General features: G+C 40.8%; 1 protein-coding gene across 1 annotated transcript in view; it reads left to right on the top strand.

The window, feature by feature from the left end:
* LOC121375726 (anhydro-N-acetylmuramic acid kinase-like) overlaps positions 1–4,919 on the top strand; it is a 7,985-nt gene extending 3,066 nt beyond the window's left edge. The window contains exon 2 of the mRNA XM_041503326.1: positions 4,091–4,919. Within this exon, the coding sequence (XP_041359260.1) occupies positions 4,091–4,534 (444 nt within the window). The 3' untranslated portion in view covers positions 4,535–4,919. The remainder of the gene's footprint in view (positions 1–4,090) is intronic.
* The last annotated feature ends 16,495 nt before the right edge of the window (positions 4,920–21,414 follow it).

Below are 21,414 nucleotides of genomic sequence, written 5' to 3'. Positions count from 1 at the left end.
ATAAAGATTCGTTCCAGACATGTATATAATATAATAATATGTTATCTATAACTCAAAAGCAATTTAAGGGTCAGACGATATTTTCGACATTATTTTCTGAATGTCAATTATATTAGCTAGACCATAATGTCCAGCATGTGGTATTGTTCCATTTTGACGAAAGTGGGTCTAAGCAAACCATAAATGAAATAAAAAATCCACTGTCATTGACACTGCGACTAGTTCTAATGCCGAAAAACATGCTTACATTTGCACGTAAATTAGGGCGAAAGCGAAAGGTCTGCTAAGTGCCCATAACTTGCTTTTCAACAAAGCGCTTCATTTGCACGCTTTGCATTGTGTATTCCATGGTTTCCAATGCTGAATTTCCAGTATATTGGAGCTTGCGTTCGTGTACGGTGCACACTCCAAATTCGGACAATGGTACGACGTCAAACTGGACTATCGAAGATCGAGGGAAGGGCTATTGCTTGGCTCAGGGATGGCAATACGCAAAGAAATGTTGCTCTGAGACTTGGTGTCAGTCAGTGTCGTTGGCCGACTGTGGGCAACGGTACCAAGCAAACGAATTCTGTTCGAAAATCGTCCACGTTCGGGAAGACCCCGAAGCACTACAAATAGAGAGGACCGCTACATCACCAATATGGCTCTACGTCAACGCACAACCACTGCACGCCGATTACGTGACAATCTGCGGACTGCGACTGGAACTCGAGTGTCTGATCAAACCATACGCAATCGTCTGAGAGCCAATAATCTACGCTGCCGTCGCCAGGCTGTTCGACCACCACTCCTACCACGTCACAGAACGGCCAGACATCACTGGTGCACACTTCATCTGCGGTGGCAACGTGTTCAGTGGGGTCGAGTGATGTTCACTGATGAGTCCAGCTTTAGTCTCCAGTTCAACGACGGTCGGGTTCGTGCCTACAGACGTCCTGAGGAGCGCTTCGCTGACGTTAACGTTAGACAACGTCACCGGTTCGGTGGTGGCGGCGTCATGGTGTGGGGCGGCATCTCTATCCACCACAGGACCCCCCCTCTATGTGGTGGATGGCAATCTGAATGGAATCCCTATCTGAATGAGATTATCCGGCCGTTGGTTCTCCCAGGCCTTCAGCAGATTGGGCCAGGGTGGTAACGGACTTTCTCAGACAACAAGGTATCGCCAGGATGGATTGGCCAGCATATTCGCCTGACTTGGCCCCAATAGAGCACGCCTGGGACGAATTAGGCAGGAGAGTTCGGGATAACCATGCCCCTCCGGCCAACCTTCATGATCTGGGTCAACTTCTTATGGCAGAGTGGCAGGCCATTCCCCAAGAGTTCTTCAGACGTCTGATCAACAGCATGAGGCAACGATGTGTCGAGTGTATTCGCGCCAGGGGTGGATTCACACACTATTAAACGAATGTTCTAATGTGTAAAATCCATGTTTGACAACCTTCAACTTTGACAGCATGTCATGTGACTTTCTTGTATACAGTGACGTTTATTTGTGTTTTTTTGTAAATATGGAACAATAAATTAAATTTTTGGTGTAGTTTACATCATCAATCTAATACACTCTGAAACTTATTTGGTTATACATTTTTGACACTTAAATTCTTTTGAGTAGTATATATATATTCGCTACAGCAGACTAATAAGCCAACAATGATCATTTGTGCACAAAAGTTAAAGTAGAAATAAATACACACGAGGATATTTTACATCTCGTCACAGGTGGGTGGATTTTTGTGACATTGCGGGGACGCCAGACTGTTTACCCGTCTCGCTACTTTGAAAGCAGCTGAAACGTACAAATGGATGTTTGTGTCTCCCAGCTGATTTATTAATCATGCTATTCAAGTCTCGCCAGCTATACGAATGTACTGTAAACTATCACGAATCACAGCGAGAGAGTGCTGTGTGTACGTGTGGCATTGAGAACGTCGTTTTAGGAGTAGAAGGAATGTAACGATGTTTACAAGTTTATCATGTCAGCACGTTTTGAAATTACGGCTATTTGCTATCTAAAATATTGCCGTTTTTAACAGAGTGAGAGAGTGAGAGAGAGAGAGAGAGAGAGAGATATGGCGTCGGACATATGGTTAAAGACCACACAGATATAAAGAGATGAAACCCGCTGTCGCCACTTCATGGGCTACTCTTTTCGACTAGCAGCAAGGGATCTTTTATATACATCATCCCACAGACAGGATAACACATACCACGGCCTTTGATATACCAGTCGTAGTGCACTGGCTGGAGCGAGAAATAGCCCAATGGGCCCACTGACGGGGGTCGATCCCAAACCGACCGCGCATCAAGCGAACGTTTTACCACTGGGCTACGTCCCGCCCCTAGAGAGAGAGAGAGAGAGAGAGAGAGAGAGAGAGAGACAGACAGACAGACAGACAGACAGACAGACAGAGCGAGAGAGAGAGAGAGATGGGTGAACGGAGACGGAGCATGTCCTATGCCGCCACACAGGTTATTGCTATCAAATAAGCAGCAAGTCAAGAGTACATACCACTACATGGCCTTTTGATGTTCCTGTCGTGGGGCACTGGTTACAACTGGATAAACATATCTGTCAAAACTTGAATGCACTACTTTGTTATTATGATAAAGTTTGTTTTTGTTTAACGACACTACTAGATCATCGGCTATTGGATGTTAAACATTTGGTAATTTTTACATATAGTCTTAGAGAGGAAACCCGCTACATTTCTTATTAATTAGTAGTAAGGGATCTTTTATATGCACCATCCCACAGACAGGCTAGTACATACCACGGTCTTTGATATACCAGTCGTGATGCACTGGCTGGAACAAAAAATAACCTTTGGGCCCACCGATGGGGATCGATCCTAGACCGACCGCGAACCATGCGAGCGCATTAACACTGGGCTACCTCCCACCCCAAATACATATTTATGTCAAGTCCTGAGAGGTATGCTATATTTAAATTTTCAAATCGACACACCAGCTGCACCTGCTCTGAGCGTTGCCAGAATTTTATTTTGGGATCACCTACATTGCAGGCGCGTGTGCAGAGATTGGGTTTCAGGGATCCGTTCAAATATTACGTAACGTTATTTTTGTCAAAATTAGACAACCTCCCTGTCCCAGTAGCGCTCCGTAGATCATACACCCTCAGAATAGTACGTAACGCATGGAGACACCCCTCCCTCCTTCCCATTCACAAACAAGTCATGCGATGGGTGTAATATAAGTTTAACATACTGATTTGCGACTTGGCAAAGCGCAGATACGCATTGTAGCCGTGGCAGAGAATTGTGCAAAACGACCATTTCTCAACAAGTACTTGGAAAACAAAGCCCAAATTTCGGACTTATTCATGTGTGTTACGGGAATATTTGGTACAAATGTCAAGTGAATGTAAGACTGAAGTGCGTGGATGACCCTAAAAATATTTGCTGATTTGAGATGGATTTACCCAATAAATGAAGTTAGGACATACTAGGTGTCATAACAGAATACAGCTACAGCATTATTTTCCCCAAGGAGCGGAACTCTTTTCCGCGGATGGGGGTGGGGGGTGGGGGGTGGGGGGGGGCCGGGAGATCATCCGATCCCCCCCCCCCCCGGTTACGGGTAAGATATTTGACCAAATGCCGCAATGGTAACCTAGGTTTTCTGAAAGCTTGAATCATGATGAACCTATATAGCATGGTTACTCACTTAAAAAAAAAAAAGTGCCATCGAAAGTTTTTTTCTTCAGTTTTGGCTGGTCGACTAATTAGAAACCTTACAACATAGCTTTGTTAGAAAATTTTGCTTGAAAAAAGTAATTGCGATTTAAATTGTTTTCATGAGACGGGACGGGGTGGGGTGGGGGGTACCCGAGTGGGCAGAGGCATAGCTCCAACCACCACCACTCCCGCCCCCGGCTATGCAAGTGGCCACCAAAATAGCAATCTAATAAATAGTGGGGCTAATTTTAATTAGCTTTCCAAAATAGCTGTTGTTAAAGTGATCACAGACAGATATGCTTCGGGATTTGTTAGTAAATGACTGTAGTTCAAACATGTTCATGTGCCATTAATAAACTGTCATATTATTTTATTTTATTTTCTTGCAGGAGAAGAAATATTCAGTACCGGATATGCTGCACACATTCGTAGAACACGTGGCTCGACAGGTGACGTCTGCGTGTAAAGAGAGCAAGATTACCTCACAGAGTAACGGGTCGCCCACTGTCCTCATTACAGGTGGAGGCGCTTTCAACAAGTTTCTCATGAAAAACATGGAGAAGAAGTTAAAAGAAGCAGGTTTCAGCATCCAGGAAACCGACGAAGATACCATCAACTTCAAAGAAGCGCTAGTCTTCGCTTTCCTCGGGTTACGAACTCTGCTAGGACTTGACAACGTTATTTCTGCTACAACCGGAAGTAGCACAGATAGCGTGTCTGGGAGCATTCACAGGCCAGTGACTCCCGTTGTGTCTTCGCCGTCGATTCAAGGCCACTTTAATTTCATGATGAAGAGGCAGTCAATTCGTAGTCCGCCGGTGTCGTCATTTTAGCAGTGTATGAAGTATTGGGCTATCGCTTGCTAGTAACCAATAGCAGGCGTGACTCTCTTCTCCCCTCACCCCACCCATCCTTCTGAACACACCACAACCAAGCGATTTAATAGGTTAGTGTATAACGCTTTGTGTCCAGACTAAATATATGTTTTAATATCTACTGGCTCTTGTATATTGAGGTTACTAGTCAGTGTGGAATGTATAATTTTACTTCGATGCCAGTTGTGCAGATGTGTAAACTGTTAAACTATTGTCCACCCCACAGGGAACGCCTTTTTTCATACTATGGAATTTACTACACGTTATTTATTTCCGAGCCGACTGATTTTTAAATTGCACACACACACACACACACATACACACACACACACACACACACACACACACTGATGGAAAGAAATAAAGGAACACATCAAATTTTAGACCAAATGTAATTCACTACTAGCGTAGTAATGTCTGTATTTCATACCAAGTTGTAATGTGGGACTGAATGTCTGTAGTGTTGAATGTGCTGCCTATATGTTCCCAGTCAACTTCTGACAATACCAATTGATTTTTGATGCAGTCATTATTTCTTGTTGCTATATGTGTGATCCTTTATTTCTTTCCATCAGTATATATATTTGTTATTTCCGAAACACGTTTACTTTTCTTCTTACGTCAAACCAAACTGAAATTATTTACTAAAACAAAAGTATTTTTGTAGGAGTATGGGACAGGCTATAACCTACGTAGGTAGACTACTGCATATAAAGACCAAGTATATTATTATTTTTATTTTTGCTTAGATTGTAATCACGCTGGATTATATTACAGGGAACATTTTATTTTTAAAACCTTGATTAGCCATATTTCTAGTCAACTGAAAATTGATTAGCAACTATTTTTTTATGTTTGAAAATTGTGTAGCGATCTCTGAAACTTGCGTAGCGTCTCGCGACGCGATACTGAACACAATCTTCCCTCTAAAGCTGTATCCTAACCGGATGCGAGCGACTTGATCGATGCGAACGATTATTATAGAAATCATTGATTTCAATTGCCGTATCCTAACCGCACGCGTACGGCGCGAAAGATAAACCACAATAAATTAAGGCACACCCGACATTGAGTCTAGTATATACGAAAAATGCATGATAGAAAGCACAACAAAGTCAAAAAGAGTTTAACAAAACCACTAGAGCACATTGATTTATTAATCTTCGGCTATTGGATATCAAGAGGCGCACAGTAACGTAACAAAACTATAACAGAATATAATATATGTAATACTAAATATGTACAAGAATGTATTAGAAAAATGAGGGCAAGCCATATGCTCTATAATATTTAATTACCAAGAGCCTTTACCACAGTTACTCCGGACATGTTTGTAATGGTACTGCCATTACCGTAGATATGATTATAAATGTTGAATAATTCATTATTAATATGCCATGCCAGTATTTTAAGGTTTTATTGGTACGATACAGCTGTGAATCTTTAAGAAGATTGCTAAATGCGGCTGTGCATCTTTAAGATGATCGCCAAATGCGGATGTGCATCTTTAAGAAGATTGCCAAATGCGATTGTGCATCTTTAAGAAGATTACCAAATGCGGCTGTACATCTTTAAGATAATCGCCAAATGCTGCTGTACATCTTTAAGATGATTGCCAAATGCGGCTGTACATCTTTAAGATGATCGCCAAATGCGGCTGTACATCTTTAAGAAGATTGCTAAATGCGGTTGTGCATCTTTAAGACGATTGTCAAATGCGGCTGTGCATCGTTAAGATGATCGCCAAATGCGGTTGTGCATCTTTAAGATGAACCGGCCTCGGTGGCGTCGTGGCAGGCCATCGGTCTACAGGCTGGTAGGTACTGGGTTCGGATCCCAGTCGAGGCATGGAATTTTTAATCCAGATACCGACTCCAAACCCTGAGTGAGTGCTCCGCAAGGCTCAATGGGTAGGTGTAAACCACTTGCACCGACCAGTGATCCATAACTGGTCCAACAAAGGCTATGGTTTGTGCTATCCTGCCTGTGGGAAGCGCAAATAAAAGATCCCTTGCTGCCTGTCGTAAAAAAGAGTAGCCTATGTGGCGACAGCGGGTTTCCTCTAAAAACAGTGTCAGAATGACCATATGTTTGACGTCCAATAGCCGATGATAAGATAAAAAAATCAATGTGCTCTAGTGGCGTCGTTAAATAAAACAAACTTTACTTTAAGATGATTGCCAAATGTAAATGTGCATCTTTAAGATGATCGCCAAATGCGGCTGTACATCTTTAAGAAGATCGCCAAATGAGGCTGTGCATCTTTAAGATGATCGCCAAATGCGGCTGTGCATCTTTAAGATGATTGCTAATTGCTGAAAACCCAAAGAACCGTATGGTGCCATTCCAGTCTAATCGTCTTCATTTACAGACATAAGCGTGGGAATCAGGGAGTAGGGACGGTGTATCCTTTGCTTCCCAGGACAGGTGACAATTTAGTAACCCCCTCCGTTGTTGACCTCTTCCAACGCCTATGTCAGATATGTATGTACATTGTTTTCGGACTGACACAGTCATTAATACCCGAAGACCTACTGGTGTCCCATAACCAGGGTTTCTGCCAGAGAGTACAAAGTTTAAAATTGCGTACCCTAAAATATACACACAGTAAAACCCCTCTAAACCGGACACACTCGGGGACCAAGTAAAATGTCCGGTTTTAAGAGGTATCCGATTCAGAGAGGTTAATTTCTACACTGATGTTTAAAAAAGGACCGTGAAAAATGTCCGGTTTAGGGGAATTCCGGTTTACAGAGGGTCCGTTTTGAGAGGTTTCACTATATATATCCTTTTTTTTTAAAAGAAAGATTATTGTAGTTTAAAATGTGTCAAAGTGATGAAGCGCAGTGTCCAATTTCAAAACATTTCACACTGATAACCACATAATATGCACAGCTATAATCTGGTGTGTTTTTTTATTACTTACCCTCAAAATATTTTCAGGCAGGCAGCCTGGTATCCCATGCAAATCATTGCTGAAATTATAAACAAGAATTGTTACGTTTATGTTGTTTGACAATTACGTGTATACAGATAAGTATTATTGTGATAATGTTTAATTAATTGTATGAATACCGAAGACTGCTATTATTAGAAACAGTAGGATGTATTGCTTCTTAATTAATTTTTATTTTTGTTATAATTATATGCATATGTATTGTTTGTATCATAAGTATTTTTAATTTCAGGGACAGTTAATGATGTTTGACAGTCACGAATTGTATAAAATCACTTTTAGACATACATACAATTGAATACTTGTTCGATCCAAAGATATTCGATTACATAGCTGTTTAGCTGTATGTTTTAAGAATTTGCGACAACACCAAGGTAAAGATATATGTAACTAAATGTCAGTGGATAGAAAAATATTTTAAAAAAATCCCACACAAAACAAACTCAACGTGTTGCACACACAATACTGCGTTATAATATATGATGATTGTAGTATTGTAATTGGACATTTATTTTGATGTAGTACATATTTATTCTATGTATATGTCTGTATTTTATTTTTAAAGCACCCCAATAAGTTGGAAATCATTTCTGCGTAATGTTAATTTTTCTGCTGACTGTCAGTGAATTATAAATACATGTGGAAGAAAATGTTACTTGTGAAAGGGATTTCCCATACATATCCACCGAAATCCGTTTATCATCGACTCAAATTATATCCAGAACATTAAAAGCCAAAAACATTGTTTAATGTCTGATTTAAAACGGTTGTGATCTTTGTTAGGTTGGTTAATGCGTTTAAAGCCTGGTTTCCATAAAATATGTCAACCGACGCAGATTGCGACAGATCTACAAAATTGGACACTTTTCAACTTCCCCGACACTGATCATACTCTCTCTCTCTCTCTCTCTCTCTCTCTCTCTCTCTCTCTCTCTCTCTCTCTCTCTCTCTATATATATATATATATATATATAGTGTGTGTGTGTGTGTGTGTGTGTGTGTGTGTGTGTGTGTGTGTGTACGTGTACGTGTACGTGTATATGTCTGTCTGTCTGTCTGTCTGTCTATACGGGTTTTTGGTCTTTCAACTACTTCAGTCTGCGTCGGTTGACGACGTTGTACACTTGTTACGGAAACCAAACTTTGCAGCACCATTTACGAATACATTGTTAATAATACGAATACATTGTTAATGACCTAACCGTCGTGCACTCTAAAGGAATCAAATTATATGATGCTCACATCTGTCTGTGTTTGTCTGTTTGTAGTTTCATATTCAGATGTATTCATGTGTATGTACTAATTGCCTGTACTCTAATCACATTTATACCAACCACAATGCACTTAACCACGGGTATGCTTTTGTTGTGTGTGTCTATGTAATTTCGTTATCTTTTATATACTTGTGAATGCACTGTGTATGTAATATGCTGTACTAATTAACATTTATACCATTAAAAAAAATGTACCACGGATATTTGTATTTGTGTTGTGTGTCTTTGTGCAATTTCATGTTCGAATGTATACGTATGTATATATACTACCTTTGTATGTAATATACTGTACTAAAACTAAACTTTATACCAGCCTCAATAAAGTTACCACAGGTATGCTTATTTGTGTTGTGTGTCTCTATGTAATTCCATTTTCTAATGTATACTTGTTTATATATCTATATATACACACTACCTGTGTATATTATGTACTGTACTTAACAACATGTATACGAACCACAATAAGCTTTCCAGGGTATGCTTGCTTATTTGTGTTGTGTGTCACAATGGAAGTTGACTTATGATAAAAGCTATCGAAGGTCAGACTGAAAGGTTATCATTTCTCCTAACATCAAAACATAAAGAACACACTATTGTCGTCTGCTTGTGATTTCACTAACTGAATATACATACATACATACATGGATGCCTCAGTAGGTCAGAGCGCATCGTGGTTAGTCTTGCAATTTGCGGGCGATTTGGTGCCACAGCATGCATGCGTACATAGGATTTTGAAAAGGGGGGTTCCAATACATAGGATTTTGAAAAGGGGGAGGGGGGGGGGTTCCAAAATAGATTGCAGAGATATTAGGCATATACTTCTATGTTGAGTAAATATAATAATATCAGATATCAATGTCGGATATATTAAATTATTAAAAAAACGATTTTAGGGGGGTTCGGTCGAACCCATCGACACCCCCCCCCCCCCCCCCCCCCCCCCCCCATGTACGCCCATGCACAGGTTCGAGTTCCAGCAACGGCATGGGACAATTTGTGAGGCTAGAAAGGATTTAATTATCCCCTGCCGGGTGCGTTAATATCTATGTTACATACATACTTGTACATATACATACATATATATATTACATAAATACATACATATATTACATAAATACATACATATATTACATACATACATTATATATATATATATATATATATATATATATATATATATATATATATATATATATATATATACAGACATAATTGATGATAAGTTTTTACTGCCGTGTATGAAACGTTATAACATGGAAAGAGAAATGTCAGAAGGTATGAAAACGAGCAATAGTCCATGAAAAGGGCGCACCTGCCTTATGCAAATGAGCCACATCACTAGAGGAGGACCAGAGCGAAGTTCACACAGTCAGTAGCGAGTGTGTCCACCTTGAGCATTGATACAGACCTGGCATCGTCGTCTCATTGAGGCCACTAAACGCTGGAGAAAGTTCCTGGGAATGGCATTCCAGATCTTAGGAAAGATCAGTGTTAGGGTATGGGGTTGTCACGGGTGGTCGGCCGCTACGGTGACGGTCCCTGACCTGGTTGTTTTATTGATATCGTTGCCGTAAGTGCCATATGGTGTTTCTGTGGACGTTGAATTGACGTGCGACGTCACGCTGCGAGGTCCCAGATTCAGGCATCCCTATGACTCGCCATCAGTCATTTTCACTGAGGCGTGGCAGGACGAAATTGCATCAAACAGTTCACTAATGGTGTTTTTCTGGATTTCTGAAGGTGCACAGAGTGGCAATGATTTGCGACTGTATGTATGGCCTTTTATGGTGAACACTGGACAGGATTTCTCCCGAATATTCCATGTTTCTTGCACAAAGCATGCAATCGCTGCAACAGCTGCTTGCTTGCATTTCTTGAGCTGTTTCATTCACATTTTATCAGGTTTACATCCATCAATCCATTCACAAACGGATTACTTCAAACAATCCATGGCACAATAACTTTTGCCTTTTAGTATATATACATACACACTACCTGTGTATATTATGTACTGTACTTAACATTTATGCCAACCACAATAAACTGTCCAAGGTATGCTTGCTTATTTGTGTTGTGTGTCACAATGGAAGCTGACTTGTGATAAAATCTATCGAAGGTCAGACTGAAAGGTTATCAATTCTCCTAACATCAAAACATAAAAAACACACTATTGTCGTCTGCTTATTATTTCACTAACTGAATATGTGTACACACACACACACACACACACACACATATATATATATATATATATATATATATATATATATATATATATATATATATATATATATATATATATATATATATACACACACAAACACACACACGCAGACACAGTAAAATCGTGTTGGTTCGAACTCGGAAAGGTCGAATACACCGCAACGCGTGAACCAAAAACGAAATACATGTACATATAGTAACACAATTAGCAATCCTTAGTTCTTAGTTTTGTCATTTTACTAAATAATTAATAAATTACGGGATTGTCTACATTGTTCTTCTGACCGGCGCGGCGTCAAAAGAGGGTGGGGAAGTAAGCAGCTACAGTCTTCTAAAGTACACTAAAAGTAAACTTTCTCCTCCTGAAACACCAAGCCGACCAAGATATTACATTTTTATTCACATAATTAAATCTACAAGTTCGACATTCGGTTTTCGAAGCACTGATGTTCGAGGGAGGGGTCCGCACCCTCCTGCAGCCGCTCGATCATCATAATACATTTCTAGTTACTGTTTATTTACTTCACTGATTTAGGTTGGTAGTTTTTTTTGTTAAATAGGGTATAAGTTGTACTTGACGTAATGCTCCACCGCACCCTCCACCCCCCCCCACCCCCATCCTAATCATACCAAAATATTTCCTAACATTACGTTAAAATACTTTAATCAACGAATTAAATTAAATTATATTTATGTAAATTTACGTTAATAAAAATACATTGTTATGCATTTGTTTGAAACACCGGCCTCGGTGGCGTCGTGGTAGGCCATCGGTCTACAGGCTGGTAGGTACTGGGTTCGGATCCCAGTCGAGGCATGGGATTTTTAATCCAGATACCGACTCCAAACCCTGAGTGAGTGCTCCGCAATGCTCAATGGTTAGGTGTAAACCACTTGCACCGACCAGTGATCCATAACTGGTTCAACAGAGGCCATGGTTTGTGCTATCCTGCCTGTGGGAAGCGCAACTAAAAGATCCCTTGGGGCTAATCGGAAGAGTAGCCCATATAGTGGCGACAGCGGGTTTCCTCTCAAAATCTGTGTGGTCCTTAACCATATGTCTGACAACATATAACCGTAAATAAAATGTGTTGAGTGCGTCGTTAAATAAAACATTTCTTTCTTTGTTTGAAACAGTTTTATTTCCTTCATAAACTGATGGCCATTTAGTAACATTTGTAAAATTAATGAAGTTGCCGAATGTCCAGTCTGTTGGTGTTATTTTCAATGACAATATTGTTTTCGCAAAAACTGTCAGAAGACTGAGTAGTTACATATCGTGTATTCGAAACTGAGTTGGCAAATGGTCGAGAATCAGGCCAGCGCTTCTCCACTGGATTACTTGCTGCCCCCTCATTGTAGATAATTAGTAAACGTTTGTTTGTTTAACGACACAACTAGAACACACTGATTTGTTAATCATGGGTTATTGGATGTCAAATATTTGGTAATTTTGACATATAATCTTAGAGAGGAAACCTACTACATGTTTCCATTAGTAGCAAGGGATTTTTATAGCGTAAACTCTATTATCGTGCCTCTATCCAATTACGGTTCAGGCACGTCTCTCCCACACCCAGTCTCTGGCATTGCCAGTGGTCGAGTGTGGGACAGAAAGGATCTTTTGTATCCCGCAGACAGGATAAGCACATACCGCGACCTTTGATATGCCAGTCGTGGTCCACTGGCTGGAACGAGAAATAGCCCAGTGGGCCCACCGACGGGGATCGATCCCAAACCGACAGCGCATCAAGCAAGCGCTTTACCACTGGACTATGTCCCGCCCCTAGATAATACGTAGATAAAGCAACTGATAAGATTGTATGCTAAATCTATCAGCGTGAAACCCATTTTTACTAAGGGACGAAATGTACGAGTAGGTCAATGTGAAAACCATTTTTACTAAGGGACGAAATGTGCGAGTAGGTCAATGTGAAACCCATTTTTACTAAGGGACGAAATGTGCGAGTAGGTCAGTATGAAACCCATTTTTACTAAGGGACGAAATGTACGAGTAGGTCAGTATGAAACCCATTTTTACTAAGGAACAAAATGTGCGAGTAGGTCAGTATGAAACCTATTTTTACTAAAGAACGAAATGTACGAATAGGTCAGTGTGAAACCCATTTTTACTAAGGAACGAAATGTGCGAGTAGGTCAGTATGAAACCCATTTTTACTAAGGGACGAAATGTATGAGTAGGTCAGTGTGAAACCCATTTTACTGTTGGACGAAATGTACGAGTAGGTCAATGTGACACCCATTTTTACTAAGTGACGAAATGTATGAGTAGGTCAGTGTGAAACCGATTTTACTGAGGGACGAAATGTACGAGTAGGTCAGTGTGAAACCCATTTTTACTAAGTGACGAAATGTACGAGTAGGTCAATGTGAAACCTATTTTTACTAAGGGACGAAATGTATGAGTAGGTCAATGTGAAACTCATTTTTACTAAGGGACGAAATGTATGAGTAGGTCAGTGTGAAACCCATTTTTACTAAGGAACGAAATGTACAAGTAGGTCATTGGTAGAGCGCTGGCCAATGTCCGTTCGATCGTTGTCAGTGCAACCTTCTGGTTTAGGGGCGAGATCTAGCTCAGTGGGTAGAGCGCTTGCCTTAAGTGCATAAATCATAGGATCGAACCTCTTCGGCGTACCCATTGGATTTTCGCTAATTCTAATCAATGCTTTACTGCTGGTATATCAACGGGTATGGTATGTGCTGTCCTGTCAATCATGCCTTGCTTCTTGTGAAAAATGTAGCGTTTTTTTTTTTAATAGAAGTACCAAATGTTTGACATTCAGCAGCCGATGATGAATAAATCTATGCACTGAAACAAAAAGAAAAAAAAGAAGAAAAAAAGCGTTCTGGTTTGGTCCTGTTCCGATCAGTGCTCCACAGAGTATTATATCAACAGCTGTAGTACCTGCGATCACGGTCATCGGACATAAGGCTGGTAGGTACAGGGTTCGCAGCCCGGTACCGGCTCCCACCCAGGGTGAGTTTTAACGACTCAATGGGTAGGTGTAACACCACTACACCCTCTTCTCTCTCACTAACCACTAACCAACTAACAACTAACCCACTGTCCTGGACAGACAGCCCAGATAGCTGAGGTGTGTGCCCAGGACAGCGTGCTTGAACCTTAATTGGATTATAAACAAGAAAATAAGTTGAAATGAAAATATAAAATATCCCTTGCTGCTATTTTCGTAGGAGCTGCTTGTGCTTTTTCTCCTTTCACGGTTTGGACCAAGAGTTGAAATAACCACACTTAGACACCAAACAGTTCCATAGGCGTCGGAAACTTGGAGGGGTTGTCAGGAGGCACTGCCGCCGACATTGAAGATAATGTTGTATCTCAGTTGATCTCCTAACGCCTATGAGGAAGTTTGTTTTGGTTAACGACACCACTAGAGCACATTGATTTATTAATCATCGGCTATTGGATGTCAAACATATGGTCATGTTTGAGTCATAGAGAGGAAACTCGCTACATTTTTTCATTAGTAGCAAGGGATCTTTTATATGCATCATCCCACAGGCAGGATAGTACATACCACGGCCTTTGATATACCAGTCGTGGTGCACTGGCTGGAAAGAGAAATAGTCCAATGGACCCACCGACGGGGATCAATCCCAAACCGACCGCGCATCAAGCGAGCGCTTTACCACTGGGCTACGCCTCGCTCCTCCTAACGTCTATGAGTTGTAGTCTTAAATTTTAGCTGAAATGGTGAACTCAATGATCGTAATATACAGGCACGACGCACGCCGGAAGCAAGTAGACATTGGCGGGCTGACTGAGATTGAGGGCACAAAGCTAATAATAAGCTTTACCAATAATAAGTTTTACCAATAATAAGATTTACTACCAATAATATTTTCGATTAAGAATTATTGGGGGTGGGGTGGGTGGGGCTAGAGCCCCCCCCCCCGCTTTCCCCCTGCGCCGCCGTGCCTGATGTATGCTATCCTATATATCATGTAGTATTGAATTCTGTTGATTATTATATTATTTGAAACATTAATAAACTGTTATAGCAGCTCTTATTCACAGATAGTATAGCACATATTACGATCAGTGAGTTGACCACCCCAGCTAGAAAATAAGTACATGTATTATATATATTTTGTAACTTATTTTTGTCATACAATTTTAGCTGTGAAACAAACTAACATGCAGTTTATTTAACGACACCCCAGAATAAAGAGAGTGTTAAAAATGAACTGCCGAGACGGTTCCACCAAAGTTGGGACGAAGGAAAGGAACGAAGGAAATATTTTATTTAACGACGCACTCAACACATTTTATTTACGGTTATATGACGTCAGACATATGGTTAAGGACCACACAGATATTGACAGAGGAAACCTGCTGTCGCCACCTCATGGGCTACTATTTTCAATTAGCAGCAAGGGATCTTTTATATGCACCATCCGACAGACAGGATAACACATACCACTGGCTTTGATATACCAGTCGTAGTGCACTGGCTGAAACGAGAAATAGCCCAATGGGCCCACCGACGGGGATCGATCCCAGACCGATCGCGCATCAACCGAACGCTTTCGTTTCACACACAGGAACCGGCCTCGGCGGCGTCGTGGTAGGCCATCGGTCTACAGGCTGGTAGGTACTGGGTTCGGATCCCAGTCGAGGCATGGGATTTTTAATCCAGATACCGACTCCAAACCCTGAGTGAGTGCTCCGCAAGGCTCAATGGGTAGGTGTAAACCACTTGCACCGACCAGTGATCCATAACTGGTTCAACAAATGCCATGGTTTGTGCTATCCTGCCTGTGGGAAGCGCAAATAAAAGATCCCTTGCTGCTAATCGGAAGAGTAGCCCATGTAGTGGCGACAGCGGGTTTCCTCTCAAAATCTGTGTGGTCCTTAACCATATGTCTGACGCCATATAACCGTAAATAAAATGTGTCGAGTGCGTCGTTAAATAAAACATTTCTTTCTTTCTTTCACACACAGGACGGGATGTAGCTCAGTAAGTAGTAGACCATTCGTCTTAGATGATATTGGTCATGGATCGATCGCCTGCGGTGGACTTGGCACTTTTTTAACACCGTCCCATGCAGTGATACACTAAATGCAATGGTATATAGTGCCTGTCTAGGAAAGAGTGTGTTGTTTGTTTTTGGTAGGAGGTTATTCCTCTCTCTCTCTCTCTCTCTCTCTCTCTCTCTCTCTCTCTCTCTCTCTCTCTCTCTCTCTCTCTCTCGGTGTGTGTGTGTGTCTGTCTGTCTCTCTCTGTATGTCTGTCTGTCTGTCTGTCTCTCTCTCTCGTTCGGCTGTCTCTCACTTTCGCTACCTTTCTCTCTCTCTGTCTTTCTGCCTCCACCTATCTCCTCTTTCAGTCTGCCTGTCTCTGTCTCTCTGTGTCTGTCTGTCTCTCTCTCTCTCCCCCCCCTCTCTCTCTCTCTCTCCTCTCTCTCTCTCTCTCTCTCTCTCTCTCTCTCACACACACACACACACACACACACACACTGTCACTGTTATTATCTCTCTTAGTCAAATGCTGAAGAAAAAAAAAAACATGTTAGACTCCAAATTACCGTAGTTCAAAATGTGCTGAGGTGTCGTTAAACAAAATTAATATGTCTTTCCTTTCACATTCGTTCCATACACTCTCACTCTTCCAGGAGCTCTTGAAGGAAGCCGTGGATTATGATTGCTGGGAAAACTCGTTATCCCTCTATTTCACTTATGACGTGTATCCCACTCTCTGTATTTGCATGTATTCGTGAACAGGAAAAAAAGATCAAGTCACTTTGCTCGTGGGCATCAAAATGTGCTGTTGAGATCGGCGTCTGCCAAAATGATATTTACATAAATCATTGTCATTATCCAATAATATCTGGTAAATACCTCAAATGTGCCATCATCGGCACCATTATGAGAGAGATTCAGAACAAGCTATAATTATATCTACATATATGCGCAATGTCTGCGGAAACAAAATTCAAAATTGGATTCCGTGCTGACCAAGAAATTTTGAAGAAAATTCAATTTGCACTAGAAAAAAGTTGGCGCCAAAGGCTACATTTTTTTCCCCACCAAAGGGCATCGGACTATGCGGCTAGCTAATGATGGAGCTTCTCGGAGAATCAACACTCGAGAAGATAACCGCACTAGCTTTACATTTCGACATACAGCGGCCATATTGACATGCCAGGAACGGGTCAATTCCGTATTTAGAAACCAGTCTATCATTCAGAAAACAGTCCATCATTCAGAAACTAATTCATCATTTAGATTCTCTGAGGTAATTCCAGCCGTCGTACGAGCGCCTAAGAGACGATAGGATTTAGAGTAGTGACGTAAGTTTTAAAGGGCAAATTTAAAAATAATTATAGTACAAATAAATAGATAATGGTTATGATTTATTGTTCAGTTATATATCCAGATCTGTACCAGTCATTAATTGATCGGGGAAAAGTTATAAAGCATATCTTGTTCTTTAATGTTGGCTATCATTTTACCATAAAATGATTTCAATTTGACACTGTAGGCTATCATTTTACCATAAAATGATTTCAATTTAACACTGTAGGCTATCAAATTTTAATTTGCGGAAAATAACCTTAAACAGTGGACATAACCAAAATTGAGAAAATATTAAAGCAGTTGTGTAAGACTGACGTCACAATGAGGCTGACAAGCAAAGGGCACCACTACCTCAACGTTATACTTTTTTAAATCGCCTTCTGCCTACATACATCTGAAAACCACAATCAGTGTCCTACGACTGGTATATCATAGGCCATGGTATGTGCTGTCAAGTCTGTAGGAAAGTGTATATGAAAAAAAAAAAACCTTGCGGCTAGTGGAAAAATGTAGAAGGTTTTCTCATTCAAAAATCACCAAATGTTTGACATCCAATAGCCGATGATTCATATATAACTGTGCTCTAGTGGTGTCGTTAAACAAAACAAACATTTCATTACGACATCACTTACATTACTTCCTATCTGGGGCGGGATCGAGCTCCTTTGGTAGTATGCTGAAAATCAGAAAATCAGAACATTTTAATCATATGCATTATCCATTGCTTAGTAGACTGCTATAAGAATAACACCAATCTACGGGCGGGACGTAACCCAGTGGTAAAGAGCTCGCCGGATGCGCGGTCAGTCTGGGATCGACCCCCGTCGGTGGGCCCATTGGGCTATTCCTCGTTCCAGCCAGTGCACCACGACTGATATATCACAGGCCGTGGTATGTACTATCCTGTCTATGGGATGGCGCATATAAAAAAATCCCTTGCTACTAATGGAAAAATGAAGCGGGTTTTCTCTCTAAGACTATATGTTAAAATTACCAAATGTTTAACATCCAAGAGCCTATGATTAATAGACCAGTGTGCTCTAGTGCTGTCGTTAAACAAAACAAACTTTAGCACCAATCTAGCAATGTGTAATATACCTGTTCATATGCATTGCTTGTTTATGAACAGCGTTGGTGAGTTAACACATTGCATGTCTGTACCACTGCAGGGATCGAAATTATGACGTCAATGTCCATTGCTGGTTTGATTTTTTTTTTTTTGCTACTGTAACAAGTCGCTGTACCTGCGCTCTGGTCACAATGAATCAGAAAGCCATTTTCACTAATGCTAATGAATTGGAGTAATTATGGTACCTAGTGTTCGAGAAATGTAGACAAGCCCAATAATTAATTAAAAACACCTTTTGTGGAATTATGACATATTATTCTAATATCTTTTAACATTTGCTAAAAATGGCGAGCACGTGAAGTGTAAGATTTGTCCCCAAATGTCAAGGTCGAGGGACGTTAATCAATTTACTTATTCAGCCAGACACTGCGTGTTTATGACAGAATTCTGATACCGTATGGCTGTAGATAGGGTTGTTAAGAAAGGTTAAACATTACAAATTATATGAAATGTCGAGGGCACATGCATTAATTTGTTTTAAATGTTTACTATGAGCGTACTATGGGTGTGCTATAAGTGTAATGTAGATGCGTTATGGGTGTACTATTGGCGTTATGAGCGCACTGTTGGCGTTATGAGTGTACTGTGGGCGTTACGAGTGTATTGTGTATGTTATAAGTGTACTGTGTGTGTTATGAGTGTATTGTGTGTGTTATGAGTGTATTGTGTGTGTTATGGGTGTAATATGTATGTTATACGTGTACTATGTGTGTTATGAGTATATTGTGTGTGTTATTAGTGTCTTGTGTATGTTATGAGTGTACTGTGGATGTTATGAGTGTACTGTGGGCGTTATGAGTGTACTGTGTGTGTGTTATGAGTGTCTTGTGTGTGGGTGTTATGAGTTTACTATGGGTGTTGTAAGTGTACTGTGGGCGTTATGAGTGTACTGTGGGGATTATAAATGTACCGTGGTCATTAATATTATGAATGTACAATGGACGTTATGAATGTACTGTTTGTGCGTTAAAAGTGTACTGTAGATGTGTAATGAAGGTACTATGGATGTGTTATGAGTGTACTGTGGGCATTATGGCTGAACTGTGGATATGTTATGGGTGTACTGTGGATATGTTATGGGTGTACTATGCATATGTTATGGATGTACTGTGGGTGTGTTATGGGTGTACTGTGGATATGTTATGGATGTACTATGGATATGTTATGGGTGTACTGTGGGTGTGTTATGGATGTACTGTGGATATGTTATGAATGTACTGTGGGTGTGTTATGGGTGTACTATGGATATGTTATGGATGTACTGTGGGTGTGTTATGGGTGTACTGTGGGTGTGTTATGGATGTACTATGGATATGTTATGGATGTACTGTGGGTGTGTTATGGGTGTACTGTGGATATGTTATGGGTGTACTATGGATATGTTATGGATGTACTGTGGATATGTTATGGATGTACTGTGGGTGTGTTATGGATGTACTGTGGGTGTGTTATGGGTGTACTATGGATATGTTATGGATGTACTATGGATATGTTATGGATGTACTGTGGGTGTGTTATGGGTGTACTGTGGATATGTTATGGGTGTACTGTGGATATGTTATGGATGTACTGTGGGTGTGTTATGGGTGTACTGTGGATATGTAATGGGTGTACTGTGGATATGTTATGGGTGTACTGTGGATATGTTATGGATGTACTGTGGGTGTGTTATGGGTATACTGTGGATATGTTATGGATGTACTGTGGGTGTGTTATGGGTGTACTGTGGATATGTTACGGGTGTACTGTGGATATGTTATGGGTGTACTGTGGATATGTTATGGATGTTTTGTGGGTGTGTTATGGGTGTACTGTGGATATGTTATGGATGTACTGTGGGTGTGTTATGGGTGTACTGTGGATATGTTATGGGTGTACTGTGGATATGTTATGGGTGTACTGTGGATATGTTATGGGTGAACTGTGGATATGTTATGGGTGTACTGTAGGTATGTTATGGATGTACTGTGGGTGTGTTATGGGTGTATTGTATGTGTTATGAATGTACTACGGATATTTGTACTGTGGGTTTGCTATGAGTGTGTACTGTGCTATATATATATACTGTCGTGTACTATGAGTGTGTACCATGTGCATGCTATGAGTGCGTACTGTGGGTATGCTACGATTGTGTACTGTGGGTGTGCTATGAGTATGCTGTATATGTGCTATGAAGGTACTGTTTGTATTGTGGGTGTGAAATAAATGTGTAATGTGGGTGTGCTATGAGTACTGCGTGTGCTATGAGTGCGTACTGTGGGTGTGCTATGAGTGCGTATTGTGGGTGTGCTATGAGTACTGTGGGTGTGCTATGAGTACTGTGTGTATTATGTGTGCTATGAGTGCGTACTGTGGGTGTGCTATAAGTATTGTGTGTATTATGTGTGCTATGGGTGCGTACTGTGGGTGTGCTATGAGTACTGTGTGTATTATGTGTGCTATGAGTACTGCGTGTACCATGAGTTCGTACTGTGGGTGTGCTATGAGTACTGTGTGTATTATGTGTGCTATGAGTACTGTGTGTATGAGTATGTGTGCTATGAGCGCGTACTGTGGGTGTGTGGGTGTGTATTATGTGTGTTGAGTACTGTGTGTATTATGAGTACTATGTGTATTATGTGTGCTATGAGTACTGCGTCTACCATGAGTGCGTACTCTGGGTGTGCTATAAGTAGTGTGTGTATTATGCTATGAGTGCGTACAGTGGGCGTGCTATGAATACTGTGTGTATTATGTGTGCTTTAAGTACTGCGTGTACTATGATTATATGTGGGTGTACTAACATATGCTGTATTCATTGTACAGCATTCCGACGTATCGCGAGTGACGTGGAGTGTCTTTCACGTATTTGTGGACTAACCGAGTTTGCATACATTTTGCGTAAACAGACGACACTCTACGCTCCACAAC

The sequence above is a fragment of the Gigantopelta aegis genome, chromosome 6 (assembly GCF_016097555.1).
Source record: "Gigantopelta aegis isolate Gae_Host chromosome 6, Gae_host_genome, whole genome shotgun sequence".
NCBI classification, from domain to species: Eukaryota; Metazoa; Mollusca; class Gastropoda; order Neomphalida; family Peltospiridae; genus Gigantopelta; species Gigantopelta aegis.
The sequence above is the reverse complement of the archived record's forward strand: the minus strand, read 5'-3'. Positions and strand labels throughout refer to the sequence as shown.